Source organism: Musa acuminata, chromosome BXJ2-10 (assembly GCF_036884655.1).
Source record: "Musa acuminata AAA Group cultivar baxijiao chromosome BXJ2-10, Cavendish_Baxijiao_AAA, whole genome shotgun sequence".
NCBI classification, from domain to species: Eukaryota; Viridiplantae; Streptophyta; class Magnoliopsida; order Zingiberales; family Musaceae; genus Musa; species Musa acuminata.
Window position 1 is genome coordinate 27,843,764 of NC_088347.1, and position 20,555 is coordinate 27,864,318.

Here is a 20,555-nt window from a genome sequence, read left to right on the forward strand (position 1 = left end):
TCCTAAGAAAACAGATTCCGTGGCGCAATCCCTTTATAATAATAGTACGAGGATGGTGGTGCACCTATTCGTAGAGAATCACTCGGTTTGTGGGCCCCGGAAGGGACCCGATGGGCCCCCACAGCCGATGCCCACTGACTTGGAACGACGAGGCCATGATTGGGTTCCCCTTCCATCGTGCTTTGAGAACCGTGCTGATCAATCGTACATTCGTCCGCTCCGTTTGCCAATTTAATCGGGCTCGGTGAACCAATTAGACCAGATCGGGTCGGACTCGAGAGTTTTCTTCAATCAAGAGGCAGTTGAAGCAGGTGGGCTCGGCAACTCGCCCGGCCCACATGTGATCCAAATAGCCCATCAAAAATGGATTTAAATGTGCGCAAAGCATGGTTAATTATGCCCAAAATAATGGATTTTAGGTACCTCCTAACCTAACTAAGCTGTGTTAATATTTATTTATCGCATGAACGTAGCAAAGTTACCAATTGCATGTAAACTATGGTCATATTAATAATGGTAATTACTGTGACGTTTCCCTTCTTGGAAAATAATTTGAAAGGTGGCGGACAACAATAATTTGTTGAAAATGTAGATGGTATAATGCAATGTCAAACTGGAAGTATATTAGTCATCGTCACTTATCTTTCTCTCTGTCTCACGAGTCCGAACTCTCAATCTCATTTCGCTCTCGTTGGCGACTATTCTAATCCACAGGATGTGGTTGTTGTCGGCCGTGGCCGACCAGCGAGGGTGGCTGATAAGTGGGACCCGTAAACCGTCGGTGTAACGTGGTGGGACCCACGCATGGGGACCCTAAACACTTGACCACCTGATCACATCTCTTCACCCACCGTCAAGGGTGGCGTCTCCCGGCGTGATTGATCTGTGGTTCCCGCGTCTCCACGACTGACGATGAGATTTAGGAGTGACTGGGCCCACCTAAACGGCAGAACACACGAGATTCGAGCTAAAATTACGCGTCATAGTCGCCGATGTACGCAGCAGTATAATATTTGGATATTTGGATGGAGTAATTATATTAATGGCATTACAATATGTACATACGCATACGATGCACAAATAGTATATCTTGCTGCATGATCGGAAGTGCACACAGGCACGATTGCGCTTTGTTTTAGGTCGGCCTGAGACAAAGCACCACCCAATAATTGCAACAACGACGATCATAGTCACAGTAGAAGATCATCGAACGAACCGACCACAAAGGAGTAGATGATGCAGAACGCCAGCTACAGCAAGCAATCCATGAAACTTAACCAGGAGATGCCGATCTTTGAGGCCTTCTCAGCTTGCTTCGAGCAAGAACCAGATGACGAGGAAGAGGTTGAAGCTGCTGCTTCGGTCTGGGGATTGAGGCAGAGGAAGAAGTTTCTCGAGCCCAAGTCAACCAGCTTTTCCTTCGGATCCAGACCTGATGGGAATCGCCGACATCATCAGATGATAGACGGAGGAGGACAGGAAGAGTTGGGTGTTCGGTGACGGTCTTTGCTTACTTTCAAGGCTGAATTGGGAGTAGTGGAGGCCGAAGGCGGAGGGCTCCGGCGTGGGCAGCGGGGGCCGCCTCGCCTCCTTGACGTAGAGCCGCAGCGCCGCGGCCACCAGGTCCCCGACGCTCCAATCCGTGGATGCCATCACCTGCACCGGCCCCAGGCTCCGCTGCACCGTCACATTGACCAGCACCTTGGTCGGCACCTTCCGCTCCACCTCATCCGGCAACTTTCCTGCGGCTGCTGCCGCTGCCGCTCCACCTCTCCTAGCCCCGCGGGGGAGCAGGTTGGGCTGGGTCTTGGGTCGCCGAATCTGGTGGTGCTCCTGCGGGAAGGCCGTCGTCGTTCGCCCGTGGAAGGAGGCGGAGCGCTCGGGAGGGTGCTTCCTGACCCCCACGCTCCGCTCTTGCTGGCCGCTGCGGAGGTTCCTGGGCTGAGAGGAGGAACACATGGCGGCAGTGGAAGTGGACGGCGACGGATTCGGAGCCATCGGCGCAGGGCCGAGTCGTCCCTCCTCCCCACACTTAGCTTCCACGCTTCTGCTTGCTTTATATGATGCGCGGAAGCAAAGCGTTCGAGCCAACAAAACTCACCAATCAATGAGGAAGGAAGGTAGGAAGGGACAACTCCACCATGGAAGGGAAAAGAAACGTGAGTTGATGGTGTAATTGTTCTCGAGATATCCCGTATATACGTTCATCCAAAATTCTCGAGAACATGAATCGGAGAAGGGAGATCGACAATGATTGGAGACCACTGATGATTGGGATTCTTATACACACGATAAAAGACACGGAGCGGACGTGGTGGTGAAGCCCACCACACACACCGTCGGTTCCTTCCAAGAAATGCATCTCTGGGTTGGCCAACGGGTGCATGTCACCTCCCCTCGTCGGCCATCCACTGTGAAGCTCCAGCGACAGGGGGAGGCCGCAACTGATGCCTCGTCCTGTCTATAATAATTGGTGAGAGTTCCAAGCGAACAAAGGAAGCAAGGATGGCCAAACTCTATGGAGACCACAAAAATCGAGTTGGATGGAGCCGAGAGAGAAGCGGAGATGTGAATGACGGGAGCATGTGGGACGCGTGGAGATTCCCGATCGTTGTCGCGGCGGGGACGACGAGGGGGGGGGAGGTGGAGGCCCATCTCGCCCAGATATTAACTTGAAGCGCACGCGAATCACATGTGCCGTGCCGGCTCGAGCTAATTGCTAGCAATCCAACATTATTCTTAGATTCTCAACTGCCATGCTCTTCAATTCCGTAAATTCTAACTTATATTATCGCTAAAAATGAGTGACATTTAGCTAATTCGCAAATTAACTATGTCATCATAACCCCAATCATGGCCCAAAAAGGTTATATTAGCTTAATGAAGCCTAATTGGACCGGGTTTGGTGAGCTTTTTTTGATGGACCGGGTTCAAGGTGGCTTTGACACAGCCGTGGGCTATCATGATCAGCTCATTTCACTTGCGGCCTCCGCAATATGCATGAGAGAGAGAGAGAGAGAGAGAGAGAGAGAGAGAGAGTTGTCGGCAGCGATCGCCTCGAATACATGAAGAATCCATGGAGAGGCACAGAGGATGATTCCCAGGCGACACAGTTGGGTGGTGGGTGTCTTGCCTTGGAGCCTTATTCTTTGGATTTATATGTATGATATGGTACCATAATAAATATTTTTGATTGAAACATTATGAGTTCTAAAAAGGTAAGATTAACAGGTATCGTACCATAATAAATATTTTTGATTGAAATATTTATATGTATAATATGGTACCATAATAAATATCGTACCATAATAAATATTTGGATTTATATGTATAATTTGCATAAGTATTAAGAACTTTGATTGAAATATTATGAGTTCTAAACCAATGAACACTTTGTATATGAGACAGTTTTTATTGAGTTGTAAGATAATTTGCATAAGTATTAAGAACTTTTGTCAAGCACATATCTAACATAGTTTTTGCATAATAATATGTCGATATACTCATCTTCTTGACACTCAGTATACATAAGCCCAAAAACTACATTTGGTTTGGATTGGAATCGCATAACCTTTCGAACAATTAGAATATAAAGTAACAATAGACTTTATGATTTCAAACACTCAAACAAAAGCAAGACAAGAGAGACATTTGGTCATCTCATTGAATTGGATTGTGAAAATGGAATAAGCTGAGCTACTTGCCAAATCAAGATGAATACGATTGTTGTTATTATAATACGATTGCGTAGATTATGTAGCTGTTGATTGGTCATAGGAGGAGGTATAATATAATTTATTACATGCTGTGTCGATGGGCATAAAATGCTGAGGTTTCGTCCTTTGATAGGTATATTCTCTGGCAGGTGTTTTATTGCCAAAAGTGAACTTTCTTGTCCACAACGTACATCGATCCGACTTCTAGAAAAAAGAACTAATGTACGAATCTTCCGTCAATACAGAACCTTTGAATCTAATAATAATAATGTTATTATTATTAAATAATAAATAATATGAGTATTCTAAGAAATATGTTCCCATCAAAAAGGAATCTCTAAAACTGTATAAATATTGATATTTTTTAAATCACATATCGGTACAATTCTCATGCATTAGAAAGTTTATCGTGTCATAAGTAGTACACCGTGTTATCATTAGTTTGACATATATTTAATGATCTTATTGGGTCGATATCTTAGTCGAGTGATTCACACGATTAACACAATGATATAACTATAATGGTCATTCGAAATCAATGATTATCAAGTCTTTATAATAACCCTTAGCATTATAGGAACTTTTGTCCTTCTCCGATCGATAATCAAAAGAAATCAAAATCAATCTTTGAATATATGTTCATCGATTAATCTCATAAGGAAGACGAAGTGATATGTGAATCAATCGCTGATCTATGCTTCGTCATCTTCTCCGATCACGTATTTGATTGAGAAAAATAAGTACATGAGTTAGATAAAAACTATATTTCTTGCATGATGATTTTGTTCAATTTTTTTTCTTTTCGGAAAAAGGTACCCCTAGTTTTAGTTTACTCAAATGGTGCCTCCAATTTTCAATAAAATCGAAAAAAGTCTTATCAGGAGACACCCTATAAATCAGTCCATTAGTGGATGGATCCTTGAGTGTTTTTATTTGACTCATTACAGTATTTTTTGATCGTATTACAATATTTTTTTAGGCACTCAAAATATTATAAAACTATTAAAGAACATTGCAAATGATATTCTTTTTAGTTGTTAGGCATGCAGTTAGTTTGATTGAGGTTAAGAGTCCGATTAGATTATTTACAGTATTTTTATTGTAATGAGCCAAATTTTGATCATTATTTGGGTAATGTTATTCTTAAACAACTATAAATATCTGTTTCATTCATTTATGGTGTATCAAATAATTTTTAGTATGTTCTGATTTCATTTAACTCTTTTTTTTTCGTTGAGTGTTGAAAAGTACTATAAAGTTATTAAAAAAATATTATAATTGATATCATATTGTGTCTCTTTAATTATCATTGCTCATATACCATTATTATATCGAGTTTTTAAGACTTGTTTGGTTGAGGATATGAGTCAATTTTATATAGTTATAATATTTTCGAGTACACTTTATAATATTCTTATTTGTGGTGGGTATAACAAATCAATTGATGAAGGTATTTTCGATATTACTTAAAACAAGGGATATCATTTGAAAAAAAAAAGAAACATAAGTGAGTATTAATATCAAATAATAATATAAAGAAAAAATTGATACTCAATGGATATTTGTTTTTTATAAATCTTATTTATGATATATATTTTCTTTAAAAAAATGATATTAGATTTTTCCACGACATAGGATGTAGATGACATTATTTTTTTAGAACTTTTAGTTTACATTATTATCTCAAATTTAATTTAGTGGAGAATTTAATAATAGTAAAGTAATTATTGAATCTCGTATTTTGATGATGAAACCAATTGATATGTGTTTATGTTTTAATCTGCATTTTGAGTGACGCAGGATGCTTCGATCAGGATGAGACAATTAAAGCAGGAAAAATCATGTTGGGTCGGAGGAACATGTCAGAAGATTAGACGTCGGACCAGTGGATCGGTCGACGTATCGACAAAAGGTTTCGGGCCGTGGATTCGGGAATCGATTTAAGAAGAGCGGATATTGCACCAAGGATATCGGAGTTGTGGAGTCAACTAGCTGATTGGGTAATAGGGCGCAAGAGAGGATGATGCATCGAATAATCGAACGAAGCACCGAAGAATCGAACGAAGCGTCGAGGAACCAATGACATGCCGGACAACTTGATTAATGCTTAGTATTAATTGTCTAGATCGAAGTGTATTTTTACATGTGTAGGATTAACTACGATAGCAATACATGAAGCAAAATGAAGTCCCAAAGTCAAGGGCGCAATTACGTTGGGAGTTCGAGAGTTCGTCGGAAGTCCGGACGTTTGTCGGAAGTTTTGAAGGAACCAACCGAGAAGTCTCGGAGCTTGCCAGAGAAGCTAGTCGGAACTCGCCAAGAAGATCATTGTGAAGTCCAAGAGTTTGCCGGAAGTTCATCGGAAGCTCATTGGAAAAATATACATAGAGACTTGTTTTGCTTAACAAATGTCTTAGGATTTCATAGTTAGCACGTAATTGGGCTTGAATTTGGGCCAACTCAATTAGGAGCCAGTTAGACCCATGCAGGAACTATGTTGGGCCCAATAAGAAGCCCAAATAGTGCCCCAAGAAATCTCACCGTCGTGACACAGTCTTCGAGACTATGTCAAGCGGTGATACCGCCCAACACTACCCCCCAAGCGGTGGTACCGCTTAGGACAGTGTCAGCATCGATTGACATTGGGCGGTGGTATTGCCCAATGCCGCTTGTGCTCAGGAAACCCGGGATGAGAAAGTTTTAGGCTCCAAGTTTGAATCAACTTGAAGCTTATAAATACCCCTCTCATCCCTAGTTAAAACACATGAGCATACAGAGATTAAAAGAGAGAAAACAACGATCATAAGTATATTCCCTCCTCTAGCTTAAACTTAGATTTTTGTTTAGAGAGGCGAGTGAGTGCTTGTAAGGGTTATCTCTTAAACCCGATAAAAGGAGAAAAGAGGTGTAAAAGGTGATTGACCTTCGCCTATTGAAGGAAGGCCTCTAGTGGACACTGGTGACCTCGTCGGAGGAGGAAGCCGAAAGTGGATGTAAGTCACGTGGACCGAACCACTCTAAAACTACTGTATTCTCTTATTTGCATTTCATTCATACTATTATCTTACTACAAACTTTCTTAAGTGTTTAATGCCTTTAATTCATTACATACGCTTTAGTTTCTAAAATTGATTTGTCCTTGGAAACGGTTGTATCGCAACAAAGTTTTTTAAGATGTGATTTTATAACTTATGATTTAGAAATAATTGAGATCAAGGAAAATAGATTACTAGAGTAATGATGAATGAAAATAGATTTCGACCAATTTTCTCGTAACTTAAAAGAAAATGATTTCCAGAACAAGTTGAGGTACTCGTCCAATCAACATAAATCCAACAAAATAAAATGGTTTATATATCATACTAAGAATTCCAAGACCATACGAGGTCTTTCTACGAATGGATGATTAGCTATATTGTGCTTATTCTATTAAGATTATACATATTATGTTAATAATTGTTAAAAGATATAATCAAATTTATGATATTATTTAAAAAATTCATATTTTATGTTTTTTTTAATCGACATTCCCTCTTTTACTTTTTTTTTCCAAACAATGTTCCTAATTTGAAAATTACTCAATTTTTTCCTCAAAATTTTTTTTCATCTATTACAGTGTTCTGGCATGTTATAATATATTATAATATTTTATTCATCATAATAAAAATATTATAATGTCTACTTAAAAATATTTTAAATGATTCAAATAGAATCAAAACATACTAGAAATTGTTTGTTATATCTGATTCAAATATATATATATATATATATATATATATATATATATATATATATAATTTAAAAATATTATCTAAGTGAAAAAAAAGACTTCTGAACTCGATCAAATCAACGCCTAAGTCTAAAAATATGATATCATAAAGGTCCATAAGTAATGACAATAAAAAATATACAAATGATATCACTTATAATATTTCTCAATAATATTTATCTCGTCTTTGATATCTCAATAAAAAATCATAAATAATATTAAAAAATATAAATAAGTCAAATAAAAATACTATGATAAATATTTTTAAATTAAAAGATACTATTTAAAAAAATAAAAAATTTACACACTTGATGCTTTAATTAATATATTGTATAGGACATGTGCCTTTCCAAAAAGGTTATTATCCTATGACCTCATCCTTATGTGGGTCCAATGGATAACAGTTTTATTTATTTATTTATTTTTTATCTGGTACACGAATCTTCCACCAATACGAATCAAACATACTGACATCAAATAATTAGAACATTATTATTTCTGATTTTATCGTACTATATGTCAGCGGGATGGATGCACATGCAACATGCACAGATAACTAAAATTATATTTTTTGATATATAAAATAATAATAAAAATAGATGGAATCGATTATATTCATTTCTTCATTTCATTATACTAACCATCTTCGTCGTGTTTTAATGATCAATATTTTCTGTGAGATAATAAATTTTATAAGCTCAAAGGTGAAGAGAGAAACTCTTAATTAGTAAAGAGTCGGAGTGATTTTATTCTCCGTCATCTTTGTCATTCTCTCATTTGATATAATGTTCGACCCTATAAAAACTTAAATATTAGAAGGATTATTAAATATCATACCACATCATCATATAATATTCTCGATTACTAAATAGTATCATAGGGTGTTTGATAGATTATCAGTTTAAATGCTAGATTATTGTCATTATATCTAAGATTAACAAGCTTGGATTTGTCGCATCATAGGATGTCCCAATTGATTTCAATTATCATTTTGACTTGTGCAACATATTCTCATATATATATATATATATATATATGAATTATGAAATATTAATGTGGATTTCAATTATCTATAATGCGGCTAGCCGTCGTTGCTAGAATGACACGCGTGGTTGGACACGTTGCCGCCGTCTCTGCTGGACACGTGCGCTCCGGACGCGTGCAAATGGGAAGGACTGAGAGAAACGGAGGAGATGGCGGAAGCCACTTTCCTCCCCACAAAGCGTGCCACCGTGGGCTCCAAGGCACACTCCCGCACGCGCCGCGTCGCTCGTCCGATCCTTCCGTGACATTTCGCACGTGTGGCCGCGTCCAACTCGCGTCCCTCGCCCCTTTTTTTTTATTACCCGATTGACCCACAACAGAACTGCTCCCTATATGTGGGACCCGAAAGAAAGACAAGAACGAGCGAGGTAAGGGGCCGAGTCCATTAATGCGTGGGAGAAATGTTTTACATTTTATCTCTTCACACGTGGAAGCATCCATGCGTTCCCTTCGGCGATCGCAGCTATTTCGGTCGTTTCTGTTCTCGTAATGCTTCGCATGACAAAGCGACAAGAACGATGAGAGAGACGGAGCGAGAAAAGGAGCAAAACGGAACTGATGAAGACCAGAAAGAGCAGCGTTCGTCGACTTCCTTTCCCTTTTCTCCGCTGCTTCAAGGTGCAATCCGTTCCTCGTCCTCTTCCCCTTCACGGATGGCGTCCCCGGTGAAAGAAAGGAGTGAGCTTTCCGTCAGCACCTCACTGTTCTGATTGTTTTCGTGCTTTGATCGCTTCTCTTTCTACGAACAACGATCTTTCTTCTCTTGTTGTCCCCGGTGAAAGAAAGTAGTCAAAACCCGCTCTCTTTGTGCTCCGGTTCTTGCTCAAGATGTTTAAGTTCCCCCATTTGCCTTCTTGGTTAATCTTTAGTGCAGGTGGTGATGTCAAGATCAAGGCGTGATCTTCTCGCTTCCTTCTTCCTGCTTTTCTTGGCTGCCGATCCCCTTGAATTACTGAAGCATTGAGGGGGAGAAGCTCCTCTTTCCAACCTCTTTAGCGGTGATTCAGGGCATATCTTCCGGATGAAGGAGGCAGAGATGATGCAGATCTTATGAGAGGGTTGTATTGAACAATGGGGACCGGAGCTGGAACAGGTGACGGCGTGGGGAAGCCAGAATCTTATCGCCGATGTTATTACCGGAAAGATTTGGGTTGATCGCCTCGCCGCAGACGAGGACGAAGACGATCGTCGAGATAGAAGGTTTCGAGCTTCGTCGGCTTGAGAATGGAGTTCAATCGAGGAGTTCCTCTTCAGCAGCAGCAGAAAGATTTCAAGATTCCGTCTTCTTGGTTTCCCGCTACGCCTGCGAAGCCAGTTCCCACGCAAAGACACTTCGTCCCTGACAATGACCAGCAGAACCCTAAATCAACCGCGTCAAACTGTCTCGAAACCGTGCAGGTTTCCACGGGGACTTGTGGTGGCGGGCTCTTCCAAGAGACCGCTTTCCAGGGTACAGCGTTCCCCCGCTCCAGCTCTTCTGCTGGTAGCAGTCACAACGCCAGACCGAGCATGATGACATTCAATGCTGCAGGAGGAGGATGGAGATGGAATCCTTGCTCGAACCCTATAGAATTAAACGATGATACAACTGCGAGCAGGAACCCGTTTTTCGCACTCCTTTTGCAATCACAGATCGGTGAAGGCCAAGAAACGCCTGTTCATCCAAATCAATTGTCATTGAACGCGATGATGCTCCGAAATCCAAGCCTTTCCAATGGTACCAACCCACGGACACCAAAATCTAAGAGCGAGTCTTTTTCCCGTTCTATGGTCTGATGGCGTACATTCGGCTATCAATCGCCAAGATTTCTTTTCTTTTTGACGTTTTTCCATTACCTTCTCCTTTTCTTAAGTATTCCCTGTTGAAACAGGCAGTTTCAGTCTTTTAATTCCAAACATTTGTTTGCTTTCAGAGAAAATAATAACCACGGGTGTGACTGATGCAATGCCATCTCCATTGACACCTGAAACTATGGAGAAGAACAAGTTCTTACAAGAATGTCTTCACCAAGAAGTGACCGGTTTTGTACAGGAAAGAGTTACAGGAGGAAACACATTGGAGAACGAGTCAGAGAAATGGCAACCTCCAGTAGTGAAGAAGGTGTATCCAAGCTTCTTGAACCTCACCGTGCCATCATCTTCTGAGCATGTAGTATTGACTTCTTCAGACTTGATAATACCATCGTCATCAGAGTTTGCCCTGCCATATCAAGTCATGCCCTCTGAACAAGTGCAAAATGAAGTGAGAGCAGTTGTTGTTACAGAGCAAGATGCTCAGCCACTGAATATTGAGAAGCACAACCTAGAAATTCAAGGTGTAGATTTCAATAGAACCCCACAGCAGAAACCCAAAAGGAAAAAGCACAGGCCCAAGGTCATCAAAGAAGGCAAGCCAACCCGAACACCAAAACCAAGAACTCCTAAGCTTGTGACACCTGAGGTGGCAAAGATGAAAGAAGAAGGTTCAACTGGTAAGAGGAAGTATGTGCGTAAAAAAATTGTACTAAGTTCGTCTGATGCCTCATCCAGCATATTAGTGGATAATGTTGTGCTTGATGGTACAAACAGGGGAAAATCAGTCAGACGACGTCTGAACTTTGATTCGGAATCAATGGGAGCAAGAGATGCTTGTCCAGGAACAGCCATAGCATTCAAGCATTGTGCGCAATCTCAAACTCTTGATTCATGTCTTCATTCCACCATGCAGCCTGATCTGCAATCTCAAGCAATGATAGAGAACCCAGGGAGTGGAATGACAATTGATCTCAGTGGCTCAATTATGGTACTAAAAGGGAGAAAAAGAGATAATAATGTTGTCCAAGATGTTCCAATTTGGGATTACAGGGAATTCATGCATACCGTTGGTGGGTTCAGCCAACTAAGTGAAAGCCATAGAATGAGCGACCATGACCTATTCTTACCTACAAGGTCCAAGAAGAAGAGAACAGGAAACAAGCAGGATGGGTTTACATCAGATACTTCAGAAGGGGAGTCCAGGCACGTCAGCACTTGGAGAGCAAACCACAGAGTGGTGGATAATACTCCAATGGCCCTCGAGGAACAGCAAACTTTGGAACATATATTAGCATTTGATAAAATAGAAAAACAGAGATTAGATGTAAAAGTTCAGAGCCATGAATTAGACTCTGTATGTTCCATTATTGATGCCATCTGTACAACTCCTCTGAAGCAATCTGATTGCACTCATACAGGCATTTACCAAGTATCGAGTCCAATGAAGCCACATAGAGGAAATGATTGTCAGAAAGATGAGATTTTTAAGACTGAAAATTCCAAGGATGCCCATGTTATAAGCACCAGCAATGAGATAAAACCAAAAAGGCACGCAAAGAAGGAAGAAGCTACGGTGGCCAATACCCAGTCCTTGAGTACTGACCAAGTAGGTCTGCAAGGACAAAAGATAGGTTCATGTAATTTTGACTATTCTCTAGTACAGAAGATTCCTGATTTTAGAGTATTAATTCCAGGAGATTGCAATGAGAATATTTCTCATACCAATATTAGTTATCAATGTCAAAATGGCAGCAGTTTTCATAATTCAGTTGCTTACAACTTAATGTCAGGAGCATTAGAACCATTTGGAGATCCTCTGGATGATATAATTGAAAAGCTTAGACATATAGCTTTAGATGAGATCCACGAGGATACTAGGGAAAAAGCTAAAAATGCTATTGTTCCTTATGATGGAGGTGGTGTAATAGTTCCATATAAGGGAGAATTTGAGCTTGCCAAGAAACGACGCCGTCGCCCCAAGGTTGATCTGGATGCAGAAACATTTAGAGTATGGAATCTTTTGATGGGAACAGGAGGTAATGATAGCGTGGTGGAAAATGATAGTGAAAAGGAGAAGAATTGGGAAGAAGAAAGGAATGTTTTCCATGGACGTGTAGATTCATTCATTGCTCGGATGCATCTAGTCCAAGGTTAATGCTTCTTTTTCCATTAATTACTTGATACAACAAGTTTCTCAACGATTGGGTATCCTATATATATATATATATATATATATATATTATGCAATTTATTTTTATTTTTGCTGTAACATTTTCAACTAATTAAATTAGTCCAACCTAATCATGGTCCAAGTAGTTAGGAATCATGATGTTCAACAATCAACTAATCATACCTTCATCTGATAACAATTCAATTGCCATAAAGCAGAACCATCTTTCCATGCAAGTCCGTCTCACCATATTTATGTTAGAAGTTGGGAGTCAACATTTCATATTTACTTTTTGGTAAATGTTGTGGCCAGGAATATGACACAAGAAATGACTCCAAGACATAGCCAGTACTTGTGGGGACCAGAGGCATTTCTTATGGAACCATTCAGGCCTCTGAAGTATTAATGCTTTCTGATAATGTCTGAGGGTGTTATCAGTAATTCATTGTGATGAAATTTAGTCAGCATCATGGTGAAAATTTTATTTCTAGTCAACTTATAGTTCAGACATAAATAAAATTCTTAAATGTTGTAAATATGATGAATCTTTTTCCTGTATATAGAAATATTCATTTTAGACATCTGGAGTATCAATATGCACTTCTGGAAAATTTGGATGGCTTGTTGAAAATTGCTTCAGACTTTTGTTGTGCAAGTCATCTAGACCCAAGAAGGCTGGTAATACCATAATAAAAATTAGTTAGGGGAGAAACTGTTCCCTAAGTAAAAGATAAAACAATAATTTGAATGAAAAAGCATCCATATATATATATATATATATATATATATATATATATATATATATATATATATATATATTCATGGTCATTTTTAATATAGACTGGCAAGAACTAGAAGAAATGCTCTTGTATCTGTCTGTAGCTTGCTGCCCCATAAGTCTCAACCAAGCAATCTACTTCATACTAAATATCCACTTTTCTGTTTTTATGTGTTTGTGCAGGAGATAGGCGTTTTTCCAAGTGGAAAGGATCGGTTGTTGACTCAGTTGTTGGTGTTTTTCTTACACAAAATGTTTCAGATCATCTCTCAAGGTATGATGAACTATTTGATTTATTCTGTAATGATAATATGCAGAAATATTTAGACAGTATGCTGAGCTTGCTCATTGGATTTTGCTTGTTAACAGTTTATTAATTTTCACAGCTCTGCCTTCATGGCACTTGCTGCAAGATTTCCTTCAAAATCGAGTAGAAACAATGCAAAACCTCACGAGGAAAAGCGACGCACATGTACGGAAGTTCAAGAAGGGTGCACTGCATCCCTCAAATACTCCAGCAAATTGCAAGATCATATGTTGAGCAAAGAGTCATGTTGCGTAAATTCTCACGTGATAATGGGAGAAAATGAAAGCTCTACCAGTAATGAATCATTTGGTTACAACACTAGAGGTGACAGTGCTGACTGTTCCAGAAAATGTGTTGACATGCATGAAGCAGTAGTTGGTTGTAAATCACCTAATAACAGCTTAGATATCACAGTTGCAATGATGAGAAGTAAAGGCTTAACAAAAGCTGAAGATAGATGGGCATTGAATGATGTGGCTTCATTAAGAAACTATATCATTACATCTCAAAACCCCTCAGAAAACCAAGTTCTGACAACTGACCAGATTGAATTAAACTCGCTTTCAAACTTCCAAGTAGAAGATATAATGACTGGAAGTATGCCCAACTGTGTAGGTTCTTCGAGTTCATTCACAAAGCTTTTGCAGATGGCAGAGAAAATTCTACCAGAAAATTTTCAAGATGGAATTTGCCAATGTACAGATAATGTTTCAGAAAAGAAAACATCACTCTTAGATCCATCATGCAACCTAGGCATGTCAACTTCTCCTGCTATGCCTTATTGTTTCAACAAATCCTCAAGATCTGAATTGGTGGATATGGGGAGTGCAACTGTAGCAAGTCATGAATGCAGATTAAATTATTCTTTGATGATAAATGCAAATGGAGACAAAATATTTGATTCTACAGGTGATTCTTCAGCAGTCACAACAGCTGAAGTTATTGTTCAGCAGAAGTTGGCATTCATTCCCAGAAATAAACTTGAAGATGATTCTGCATCAATAAGCAAGTGTCTTTTGCAGCCAGTTACAAGCTCAGAAGCAGAAGCATGCACTAGAAAGCAATTTTTTTGTCATAGTGACTTTCAGAAACAGGAAAAAGAGGCCTCAATAAGCAACTCCATTACACAGACGTACACACATGTAAAAAATCAGGATACAATCGAAATACAGCAAAGAGAAAATGCAAAGTTTCAGACTGAATGCACTGGTATAATTCAAGCTCAAATGCAGAATTTTGTTACTCAGCAAAATATTCAGAACTTTTATAACAAACAAAGAAATCAATTGGAAGTATCTGATGAAGTCAAAACAATTTTAGAGGATGAGGCATGCAATTTGCAGATAGTTTCAGATGAAACAACAAAAGTTGAATTGAAAGAGAAAAAAATAAAAGATAATACTGAAAGAAAGGGAGCCTATGACTGGGACATCCTGAGAAAAAACATTCATCAAAATGGCACCAGAAAAGAGAGAACTAGGGACACATTGGACTCACTTGATTGGGAAGCAGTAAGGTGTGCAGAGGTAAATGAGATATCTGAAACCATTAGAGAGCGAGGAATGAACAACAAGCTAGCAGCGCGGATCAAGGTACATTGAAGCAAATCATATTTTCATAATTTTGGAGGACACTATCTGGGTTACTTCTTGAGAAAGCAAAATCTTGAGATAAATTATCAAATCACTGCAGCCTGGTTCAGAATTGTGTCACTGAACGACTACCATTACAACAATTTATCTAATTACACTTATGAATAATACAATGTTGATTAACTTATAGTTTAAGCATCCTCAAGATAAGATATTTCTTTTCTTTGTTTTCAGAAATTGGGTAAAATAAATCGGAAAAGTGTTGCCTATGTTAATAACACTCTTGCTGTATGCTGACTGAACCGTAGCTCCGGTAGTATGATTTTTCCTCACTTAGGATAAAGAATAGTGATGTATGGTAAAATAGTCTTTAATCTGTGGATAGCGAAACTTTATGCCTCAATTCTTTTTTTAATTTAATCCCTCAATTATTCTAAGTTGGTGTATAGATTTTGTAAATGCCTTGTGCTGTTCCATGCAGTTCCTGGGCATTAAGTATGTGATATATAGATAACACTTTGATGGAAAATATGCATCATATTTATACTCCTCGTGATCTACATGGTAGATATATTGTTCTTTTATCTATTTAAGATTGACAAAGTAGATGCAGTCAGAGGTGTTTGGAGAACTCCTGATTCAATAGCAATCAAAATCTTTATTTACATAGATTTTCAATATCAGAATATTTTTTTTTATGATATAAAAAAGGTTCAATAAATCAAGCTTTTAGATATATGAATGTGAATCTATCAAGTAACTGTGTGATTGCTTTTCTCTGCTCAGTTTTTAGGTGAATCATATTCAATGTTTTTACACATTCTGCTGCACTTTAAACTATCTGCAATCATATTGAGATCAGATTAAACACTTTCCATATACTTGGACATTTCAGGTAGTGGCTATCCACTTTTTTATTTCTATTTGCAGGATTTTCTCAATAGACTGGTGAAAGATCATGGTAGCATTGACCTTGAATGGTTAAAGGAAATTGAACCGGACCAAGCAAAGTAAGATTAGCATTTCCAATATTTGTCTGCTATACTCAGAATGACTCATGATAGTGAGGAACATTCACATATATCAATCCTGTCGGTAACATTTTAAATTCCAGACGAAAAGGTGGAAAAGTTTTGTATGTACTTTTCGTTAATTCATAAAATTTCAGGTAGTGGAAAAGTTTTATATGTATGTATGTATGTATGTATGTATGTATGCATGTGTGTGTGTGTGTGTCTTTCTAGTGCAATGTGGACATGAATGAAATTGCTCCAAAGGAAATGTAGTGGCAACTTCTTGCTTGTGATTATTTTTATTATAGTCCTATCTAAATTTTTGGAGTCAATGCAATGGAAATTTGAATAATTTCTCAAATTTTAACACTTTGAAGGAGATTATCAACTTTCATAGTCAGAATACAGCAAAGTAAAATGAAGATAAATGATGTTTGTATAAATAGAATAGTCATTATTAAGGATCTGATTTAATTCAGTCATTAGCATATTTATTGTGCTAAAAAAGTCACACAGATTGTAACTTTTACTATTTACAGGGACTACCTCCTGAGCATACGAGGACTGGGACTTAAAAGTGTTGAATGTGTGCGCCTTTTAACTCTCCAGCATCTGGCCTTCCCAGTAAGTTTACTCTCTTAATGTACTTCTCTAAAGAATTAATCAATTTTAGGTCATATCATGGCATCAGTTTCCTATATGATCAACAAAGGTTGACACAAATGTTGGCCGAATATGTGTGAGACTGGGATGGGTTCCACTACAACCCTTGCCTGAGTCGCTACAGTTGCATTTATTAGAGCTGTAAGTATCTTGTTAACGATGATGATGATTAAGGAAAGGTGTAAGTGTTTAAATGAACAGAAATAACTTTATTTTTTCTTCATTGTTTCAAAGATATCCCATGTTGGAGACCATTCAGAAGTACCTTTGGCCTCGCCTATGTAAGCTTGACCAGCGAACTTTGTAAGTTTTAGAATCCTTCTGTGAATTTTGTCATTGAAAATGTTACTTATAAAAGACATTTGCACCAGATAATGATTTAGAAAATTTCTTTGTTTGTAATTATTATTACTTTTTGTAGGTATGAGCTACACTATCAAATGATTACATTCGGAAAGGTATCCCTAACCAGAACATGTGTTGATAAAATATGCATACTTAATTATTTTAATTGTTTACATATAATGAGTTCTATGCAGGTTTTTTGTACAAAAAGCAAGCCAAACTGCAACGCTTGTCCAATGAGGGCAGAGTGCAAACATTTTGCAAGTGCATTTGCCAGGTTTATTACTATACTTATGTATATGTATGTGTGTGTATATATATATATATATATATACACTCTCGAAAAAGGGTACAGTTTGAGGTTCCTGCCAATGCATGATATATTCTATGTGGGGTTTAAATTTGTGAAGATGATGTATCACTACGTATTGGGTGCATATAAATCATTATGGAACAAATTAAACTTTTGTGTGAGTGCTTTGACAATATCAACCTAAAGTAGGACACTAGTAGCCAAAGCAAAACAGTTTTTCCAATTTGATCAATATTCATTTAATTTTTACTCACCTGGATATAAAAGTAATTGAAACCTTTAATCTTTCATTTTATCAGTTCATGTGAAAATAATATGAACAGTAGCATCTACATTTTTTTTAGCATTGGCTTCCTTCAATCAAATAAAAATCTAATATCTAAGTAATCTTTAACTTGAACTCTATTGCCATCACACTTTTAGCTTGTGTACATGATGTTGAAACAGAAAGTACTTGTACAGTATATATCATTGCTGGATATATGATTATTGGATATGCACCACTCAATGATGCAGCGCAAGATTAGCACTTCCAGGACCAGAGGAGAAAAATTTAGTGATTTCAACGATGCCTCTTGCCTCAGAAATCAATTGTACAACAGATTTGCAAATGCTGCAGCTACCTCAATTTGAGGTCAATAGAAACCCAAAGGAAATAAATTGCTACAGTAGTTGTGAGCCTGTTGTTGAAGAACCATCAACGCCTGAAGCTGAAGAAATAACAACAGAAGAAAGTGCAATTGAAGATATCATTTATGAAAATCCTGATGAAATTCCTGAAATTAAGCTAAATTTTGAAGAGTTCACACAAAACCTACAGTATTACATGCAAGGACAATATTTGAAAGCTAATGGTGGTGATATATCAAAAGCTTTAATGGTAAGAAATCCAGAAGCCGCTTCTATTCCGATGCCAAAGCTCAAGAATGTCAGCCGCCTACGAACAGAGCACCATGTGTATGTACCTGCTATCCTGTTTTCTTATAAATGTCTCATCTGAAAGTTAATCATGACAGGATCTTTTTTTCTGGTAATAATGTGTTAAAAATTGGTCATCAAAGTTCTCCCTTGTTTGTTGTTAACATGGGCTAACTCATTAATTTATTCATTACAGATATGAACTTCCAGATTCACACCCTTTGTTGGAAGGAGTGAGTTACCTTATCAAACAATAATTTTATTTTTAAAGAATGATCATTATTGATTCTTTTTTCTAATATTAATAGTTGTATCAAAGAGAACCTGACGATCCATCATCGTATCTCCTGGCTATATGGAGCCCAGGCAAGAAGCTTTGCTGGGTAATATTTGTGATTTGGAGAATGTTTAAAATCTTACCGAAAATTCCATGGAACATTAATCAGGTGAGACGGCACAATCAACTGAACCACCAGAGGCATTCTGCAACTCCCAAGAAATGGGCAAGTTATGTGACAGGAAAACTTGTTTTGCTTGCAATAGCATACGAGAAGCAGAGGCACAAACAGTTAGGGGGACTATTTTGGTAATGTTTACCTCTTCCTCTCGATCATTTCTTTTGATGAAATATAAAATATCAAAAATAAAATTTATCAATTATCAAAGTGAAAGAAAATAAGAATATGCAATGAAATTTATTTATAAAGAACATCGGGAACCTAATCTTGCTTGAAATATTACTAAAAGCAGATTCCATGTCGAACAGCAATGAGAGGAAGCTTTCCACTTAACGGCACCTATTTTCAAGTTAACGAGGTAAGTATATCATTATATTGGTACAGGTGCTGATGACTTCTATAGATTTTTATTCAATTATCCTTTATGGTATTTGTCTTCTTTTGGCTATAGAGACTAATAACGTTTATCTAATTCAGGTATTTGCTGATCATGATACCAGTTGTAACCCAATTGATGTTCCTAGGGAGTGGATATGGAACTTGCCAAGGAGGACAGTTTATTTTGGCACCTCAGTACCAACGATATTTAAGGGTGCAGGGTCGACTCATTCTACATTCTATAGAATTCTGAACATGTTATCACTAAAGTAGTTGCTAACACCTAACTATCTGCAATTGTTAGGTCTAACAACTCAAGAAATACAACAATGCTTTTGGAGAGGTATGCGATGAGCTAATCTTTTTTTCTTGCTATCTAACAATTTACTACATTGTGAATAACATTGTTTGATGATGCTGACTATGAATGATTTCAAACTGTACGTTCCTCTGATTGTGATTTTCACAAGGAATTTATTGTTGTTATTCAATTTTCATGTGAGGAAATATTTTCACTGCTTAAAATTTCTTTACTGAAACCAGAGCCAGGTTGTCTTTCTATTTTGATGTAAAAAGCTGTATACTACATCCTTGAATCTCTCTCGTTCTGATTGTTTTATTATTTTCCTTTCTTGAAATCTTTCTTCCTGCCAGGAAGAATATAGTGATAGTTGTTTTCTGGTTCTCATAAAAAGTCCTTTCCTGGAAAAAATAATATCTTGCAGGATTTGTGTGTGTGAGAGGATTTGATCAAAGAACAAGAGCACCAAAGCCCCTCTATGCAAGATTCCACTTCCCAGCGAGTAAAGCACCCAGGAACAAGAAGATTGCTGCAGCAGAAGCAAGAAAAGAGTAGGTCATCATGTCAGCTAACGGGAACTAACCAGGAAGATCTATCACCTGAAGGCTGAAGCAGTTGTGCTGACCATCAAATTGAGAAATCTGTGGCATGCTTCAAGGTAGGACCTACCAACTATCATAGTGGGCTCCTAACAAGGTTGTCTTAGCAAATCTTCCAGAAAAGTTGACAGGTTTGTTGTTCCACCATCGATCCCTTATGATAGTGAAATTATAATCTTTTGCTATGCTGGTTATAGCATATGGATCTTCATTCTTTATGGGATTCACCGACAAGCATGCACACTGCCATCATAAAACAAAATGTCACCTTAGATGTTAGTTGTTAGCCTTTTTGCAAAAATGAAGCAGTCATTTAATTTTCATCTTAATTCCTTTTTTCTGACACTGACAAGCACAATCGCTGTAAATATAGTCCAGCAAAGGAAAAAAAAAAGTC

At 38.0% G+C, this 20,555-nt stretch overlaps 2 protein-coding genes across 4 annotated transcripts; one reads left to right on the forward strand and one right to left on the reverse strand.

The window, feature by feature from the left end:
• Positions 1–1,007: 1,007 nt before the first annotated feature.
• On the reverse strand, positions 1,008–2,234 carry LOC103968341 (uncharacterized). The gene is made up of 2 exons (XM_009381500.3): positions 1,515–2,234; positions 1,008–1,432 (listed from the first exon to the last, which is right to left on the reverse strand). Exons 1-2 carry the CDS (start codon positions 1,996–1,998, stop codon positions 1,251–1,253), a joined length of 666 nt encoding a protein of 221 aa, XP_009379775.2. The 5' UTR covers positions 1,999–2,234; the 3' UTR covers positions 1,008–1,250.
• A 6,839-nt stretch (positions 2,235–9,073) lies between these two features.
• On the forward strand, positions 9,074–20,398 carry LOC135624906 (DNA glycosylase/AP lyase ROS1-like). 3 transcript variants are annotated; one of them, XM_065128977.1, is made up of 19 exons: positions 9,074–9,207; positions 9,404–10,246; positions 10,443–12,473; positions 13,455–13,545; positions 13,658–15,170; positions 16,101–16,180; positions 16,723–16,807; positions 16,896–16,987; positions 17,081–17,149; positions 17,268–17,304; positions 17,386–17,468; positions 18,021–18,461; positions 18,619–18,655; positions 18,731–18,788; positions 18,869–19,008; positions 19,173–19,238; positions 19,358–19,472; positions 19,563–19,601; positions 19,984–20,398. In XM_065128977.1, exons 2-19 carry the CDS (start codon positions 9,754–9,756, stop codon positions 20,112–20,114), a joined length of 5,601 nt encoding a protein of 1,866 aa, XP_064985049.1. In that variant the 5' UTR covers positions 9,074–9,207; positions 9,404–9,753; the 3' UTR covers positions 20,115–20,398. The 3 variants fall into 3 exon arrangements, with proteins under 3 accessions (XP_064985049.1, XP_064985050.1, XP_064985051.1); XM_065128979.1 differs by lacking the exons at positions 9,074–9,207; positions 9,404–10,246 and having other exon boundaries at positions 10,870–11,000; positions 11,098–12,473; positions 19,984–20,257; XM_065128978.1 differs by lacking the exons at positions 9,074–9,207; positions 19,563–19,601; positions 19,984–20,398 and having other exon boundaries at positions 9,602–10,246; positions 19,189–19,238; positions 19,358–19,446.
• The last annotated feature ends 157 nt before the right edge of the window (positions 20,399–20,555 follow it).

Excerpts from the sequence above, each read along its gene's own strand:
- LOC135624906 (XM_065128977.1), top strand. The coding sequence starts at position 9,754 with ATGGAGTTCAATCGAGGAGTTCCTCTTCAGCAGCAGCAGAAAGATTTC. Across the intron at positions 12,474-13,454 it reads TCGGATGCATCTAGTCCAAG|GAGATAGGCGTTTTTCCAAG; the intron begins GTTAATGCTTCT and ends GTGTTTGTGCAG. Across the intron at positions 18,462-18,618 it reads CTACGAACAGAGCACCATGT|ATATGAACTTCCAGATTCAC; the intron begins GTATGTACCTGC and ends TATTCATTACAG.
- LOC103968341 (XM_009381500.3), bottom strand. The coding sequence starts at position 1,998 with ATGGCTCCGAATCCGTCGCCGTCCACTTCCACTGCCGCCATGTGTTCC. Across the intron at positions 1,433-1,514 it reads CTCCCAATTCAGCCTTGAAA|GTCTGGATCCGAAGGAAAAG; the intron begins GTAAGCAAAGAC and ends GATTCCCATCAG.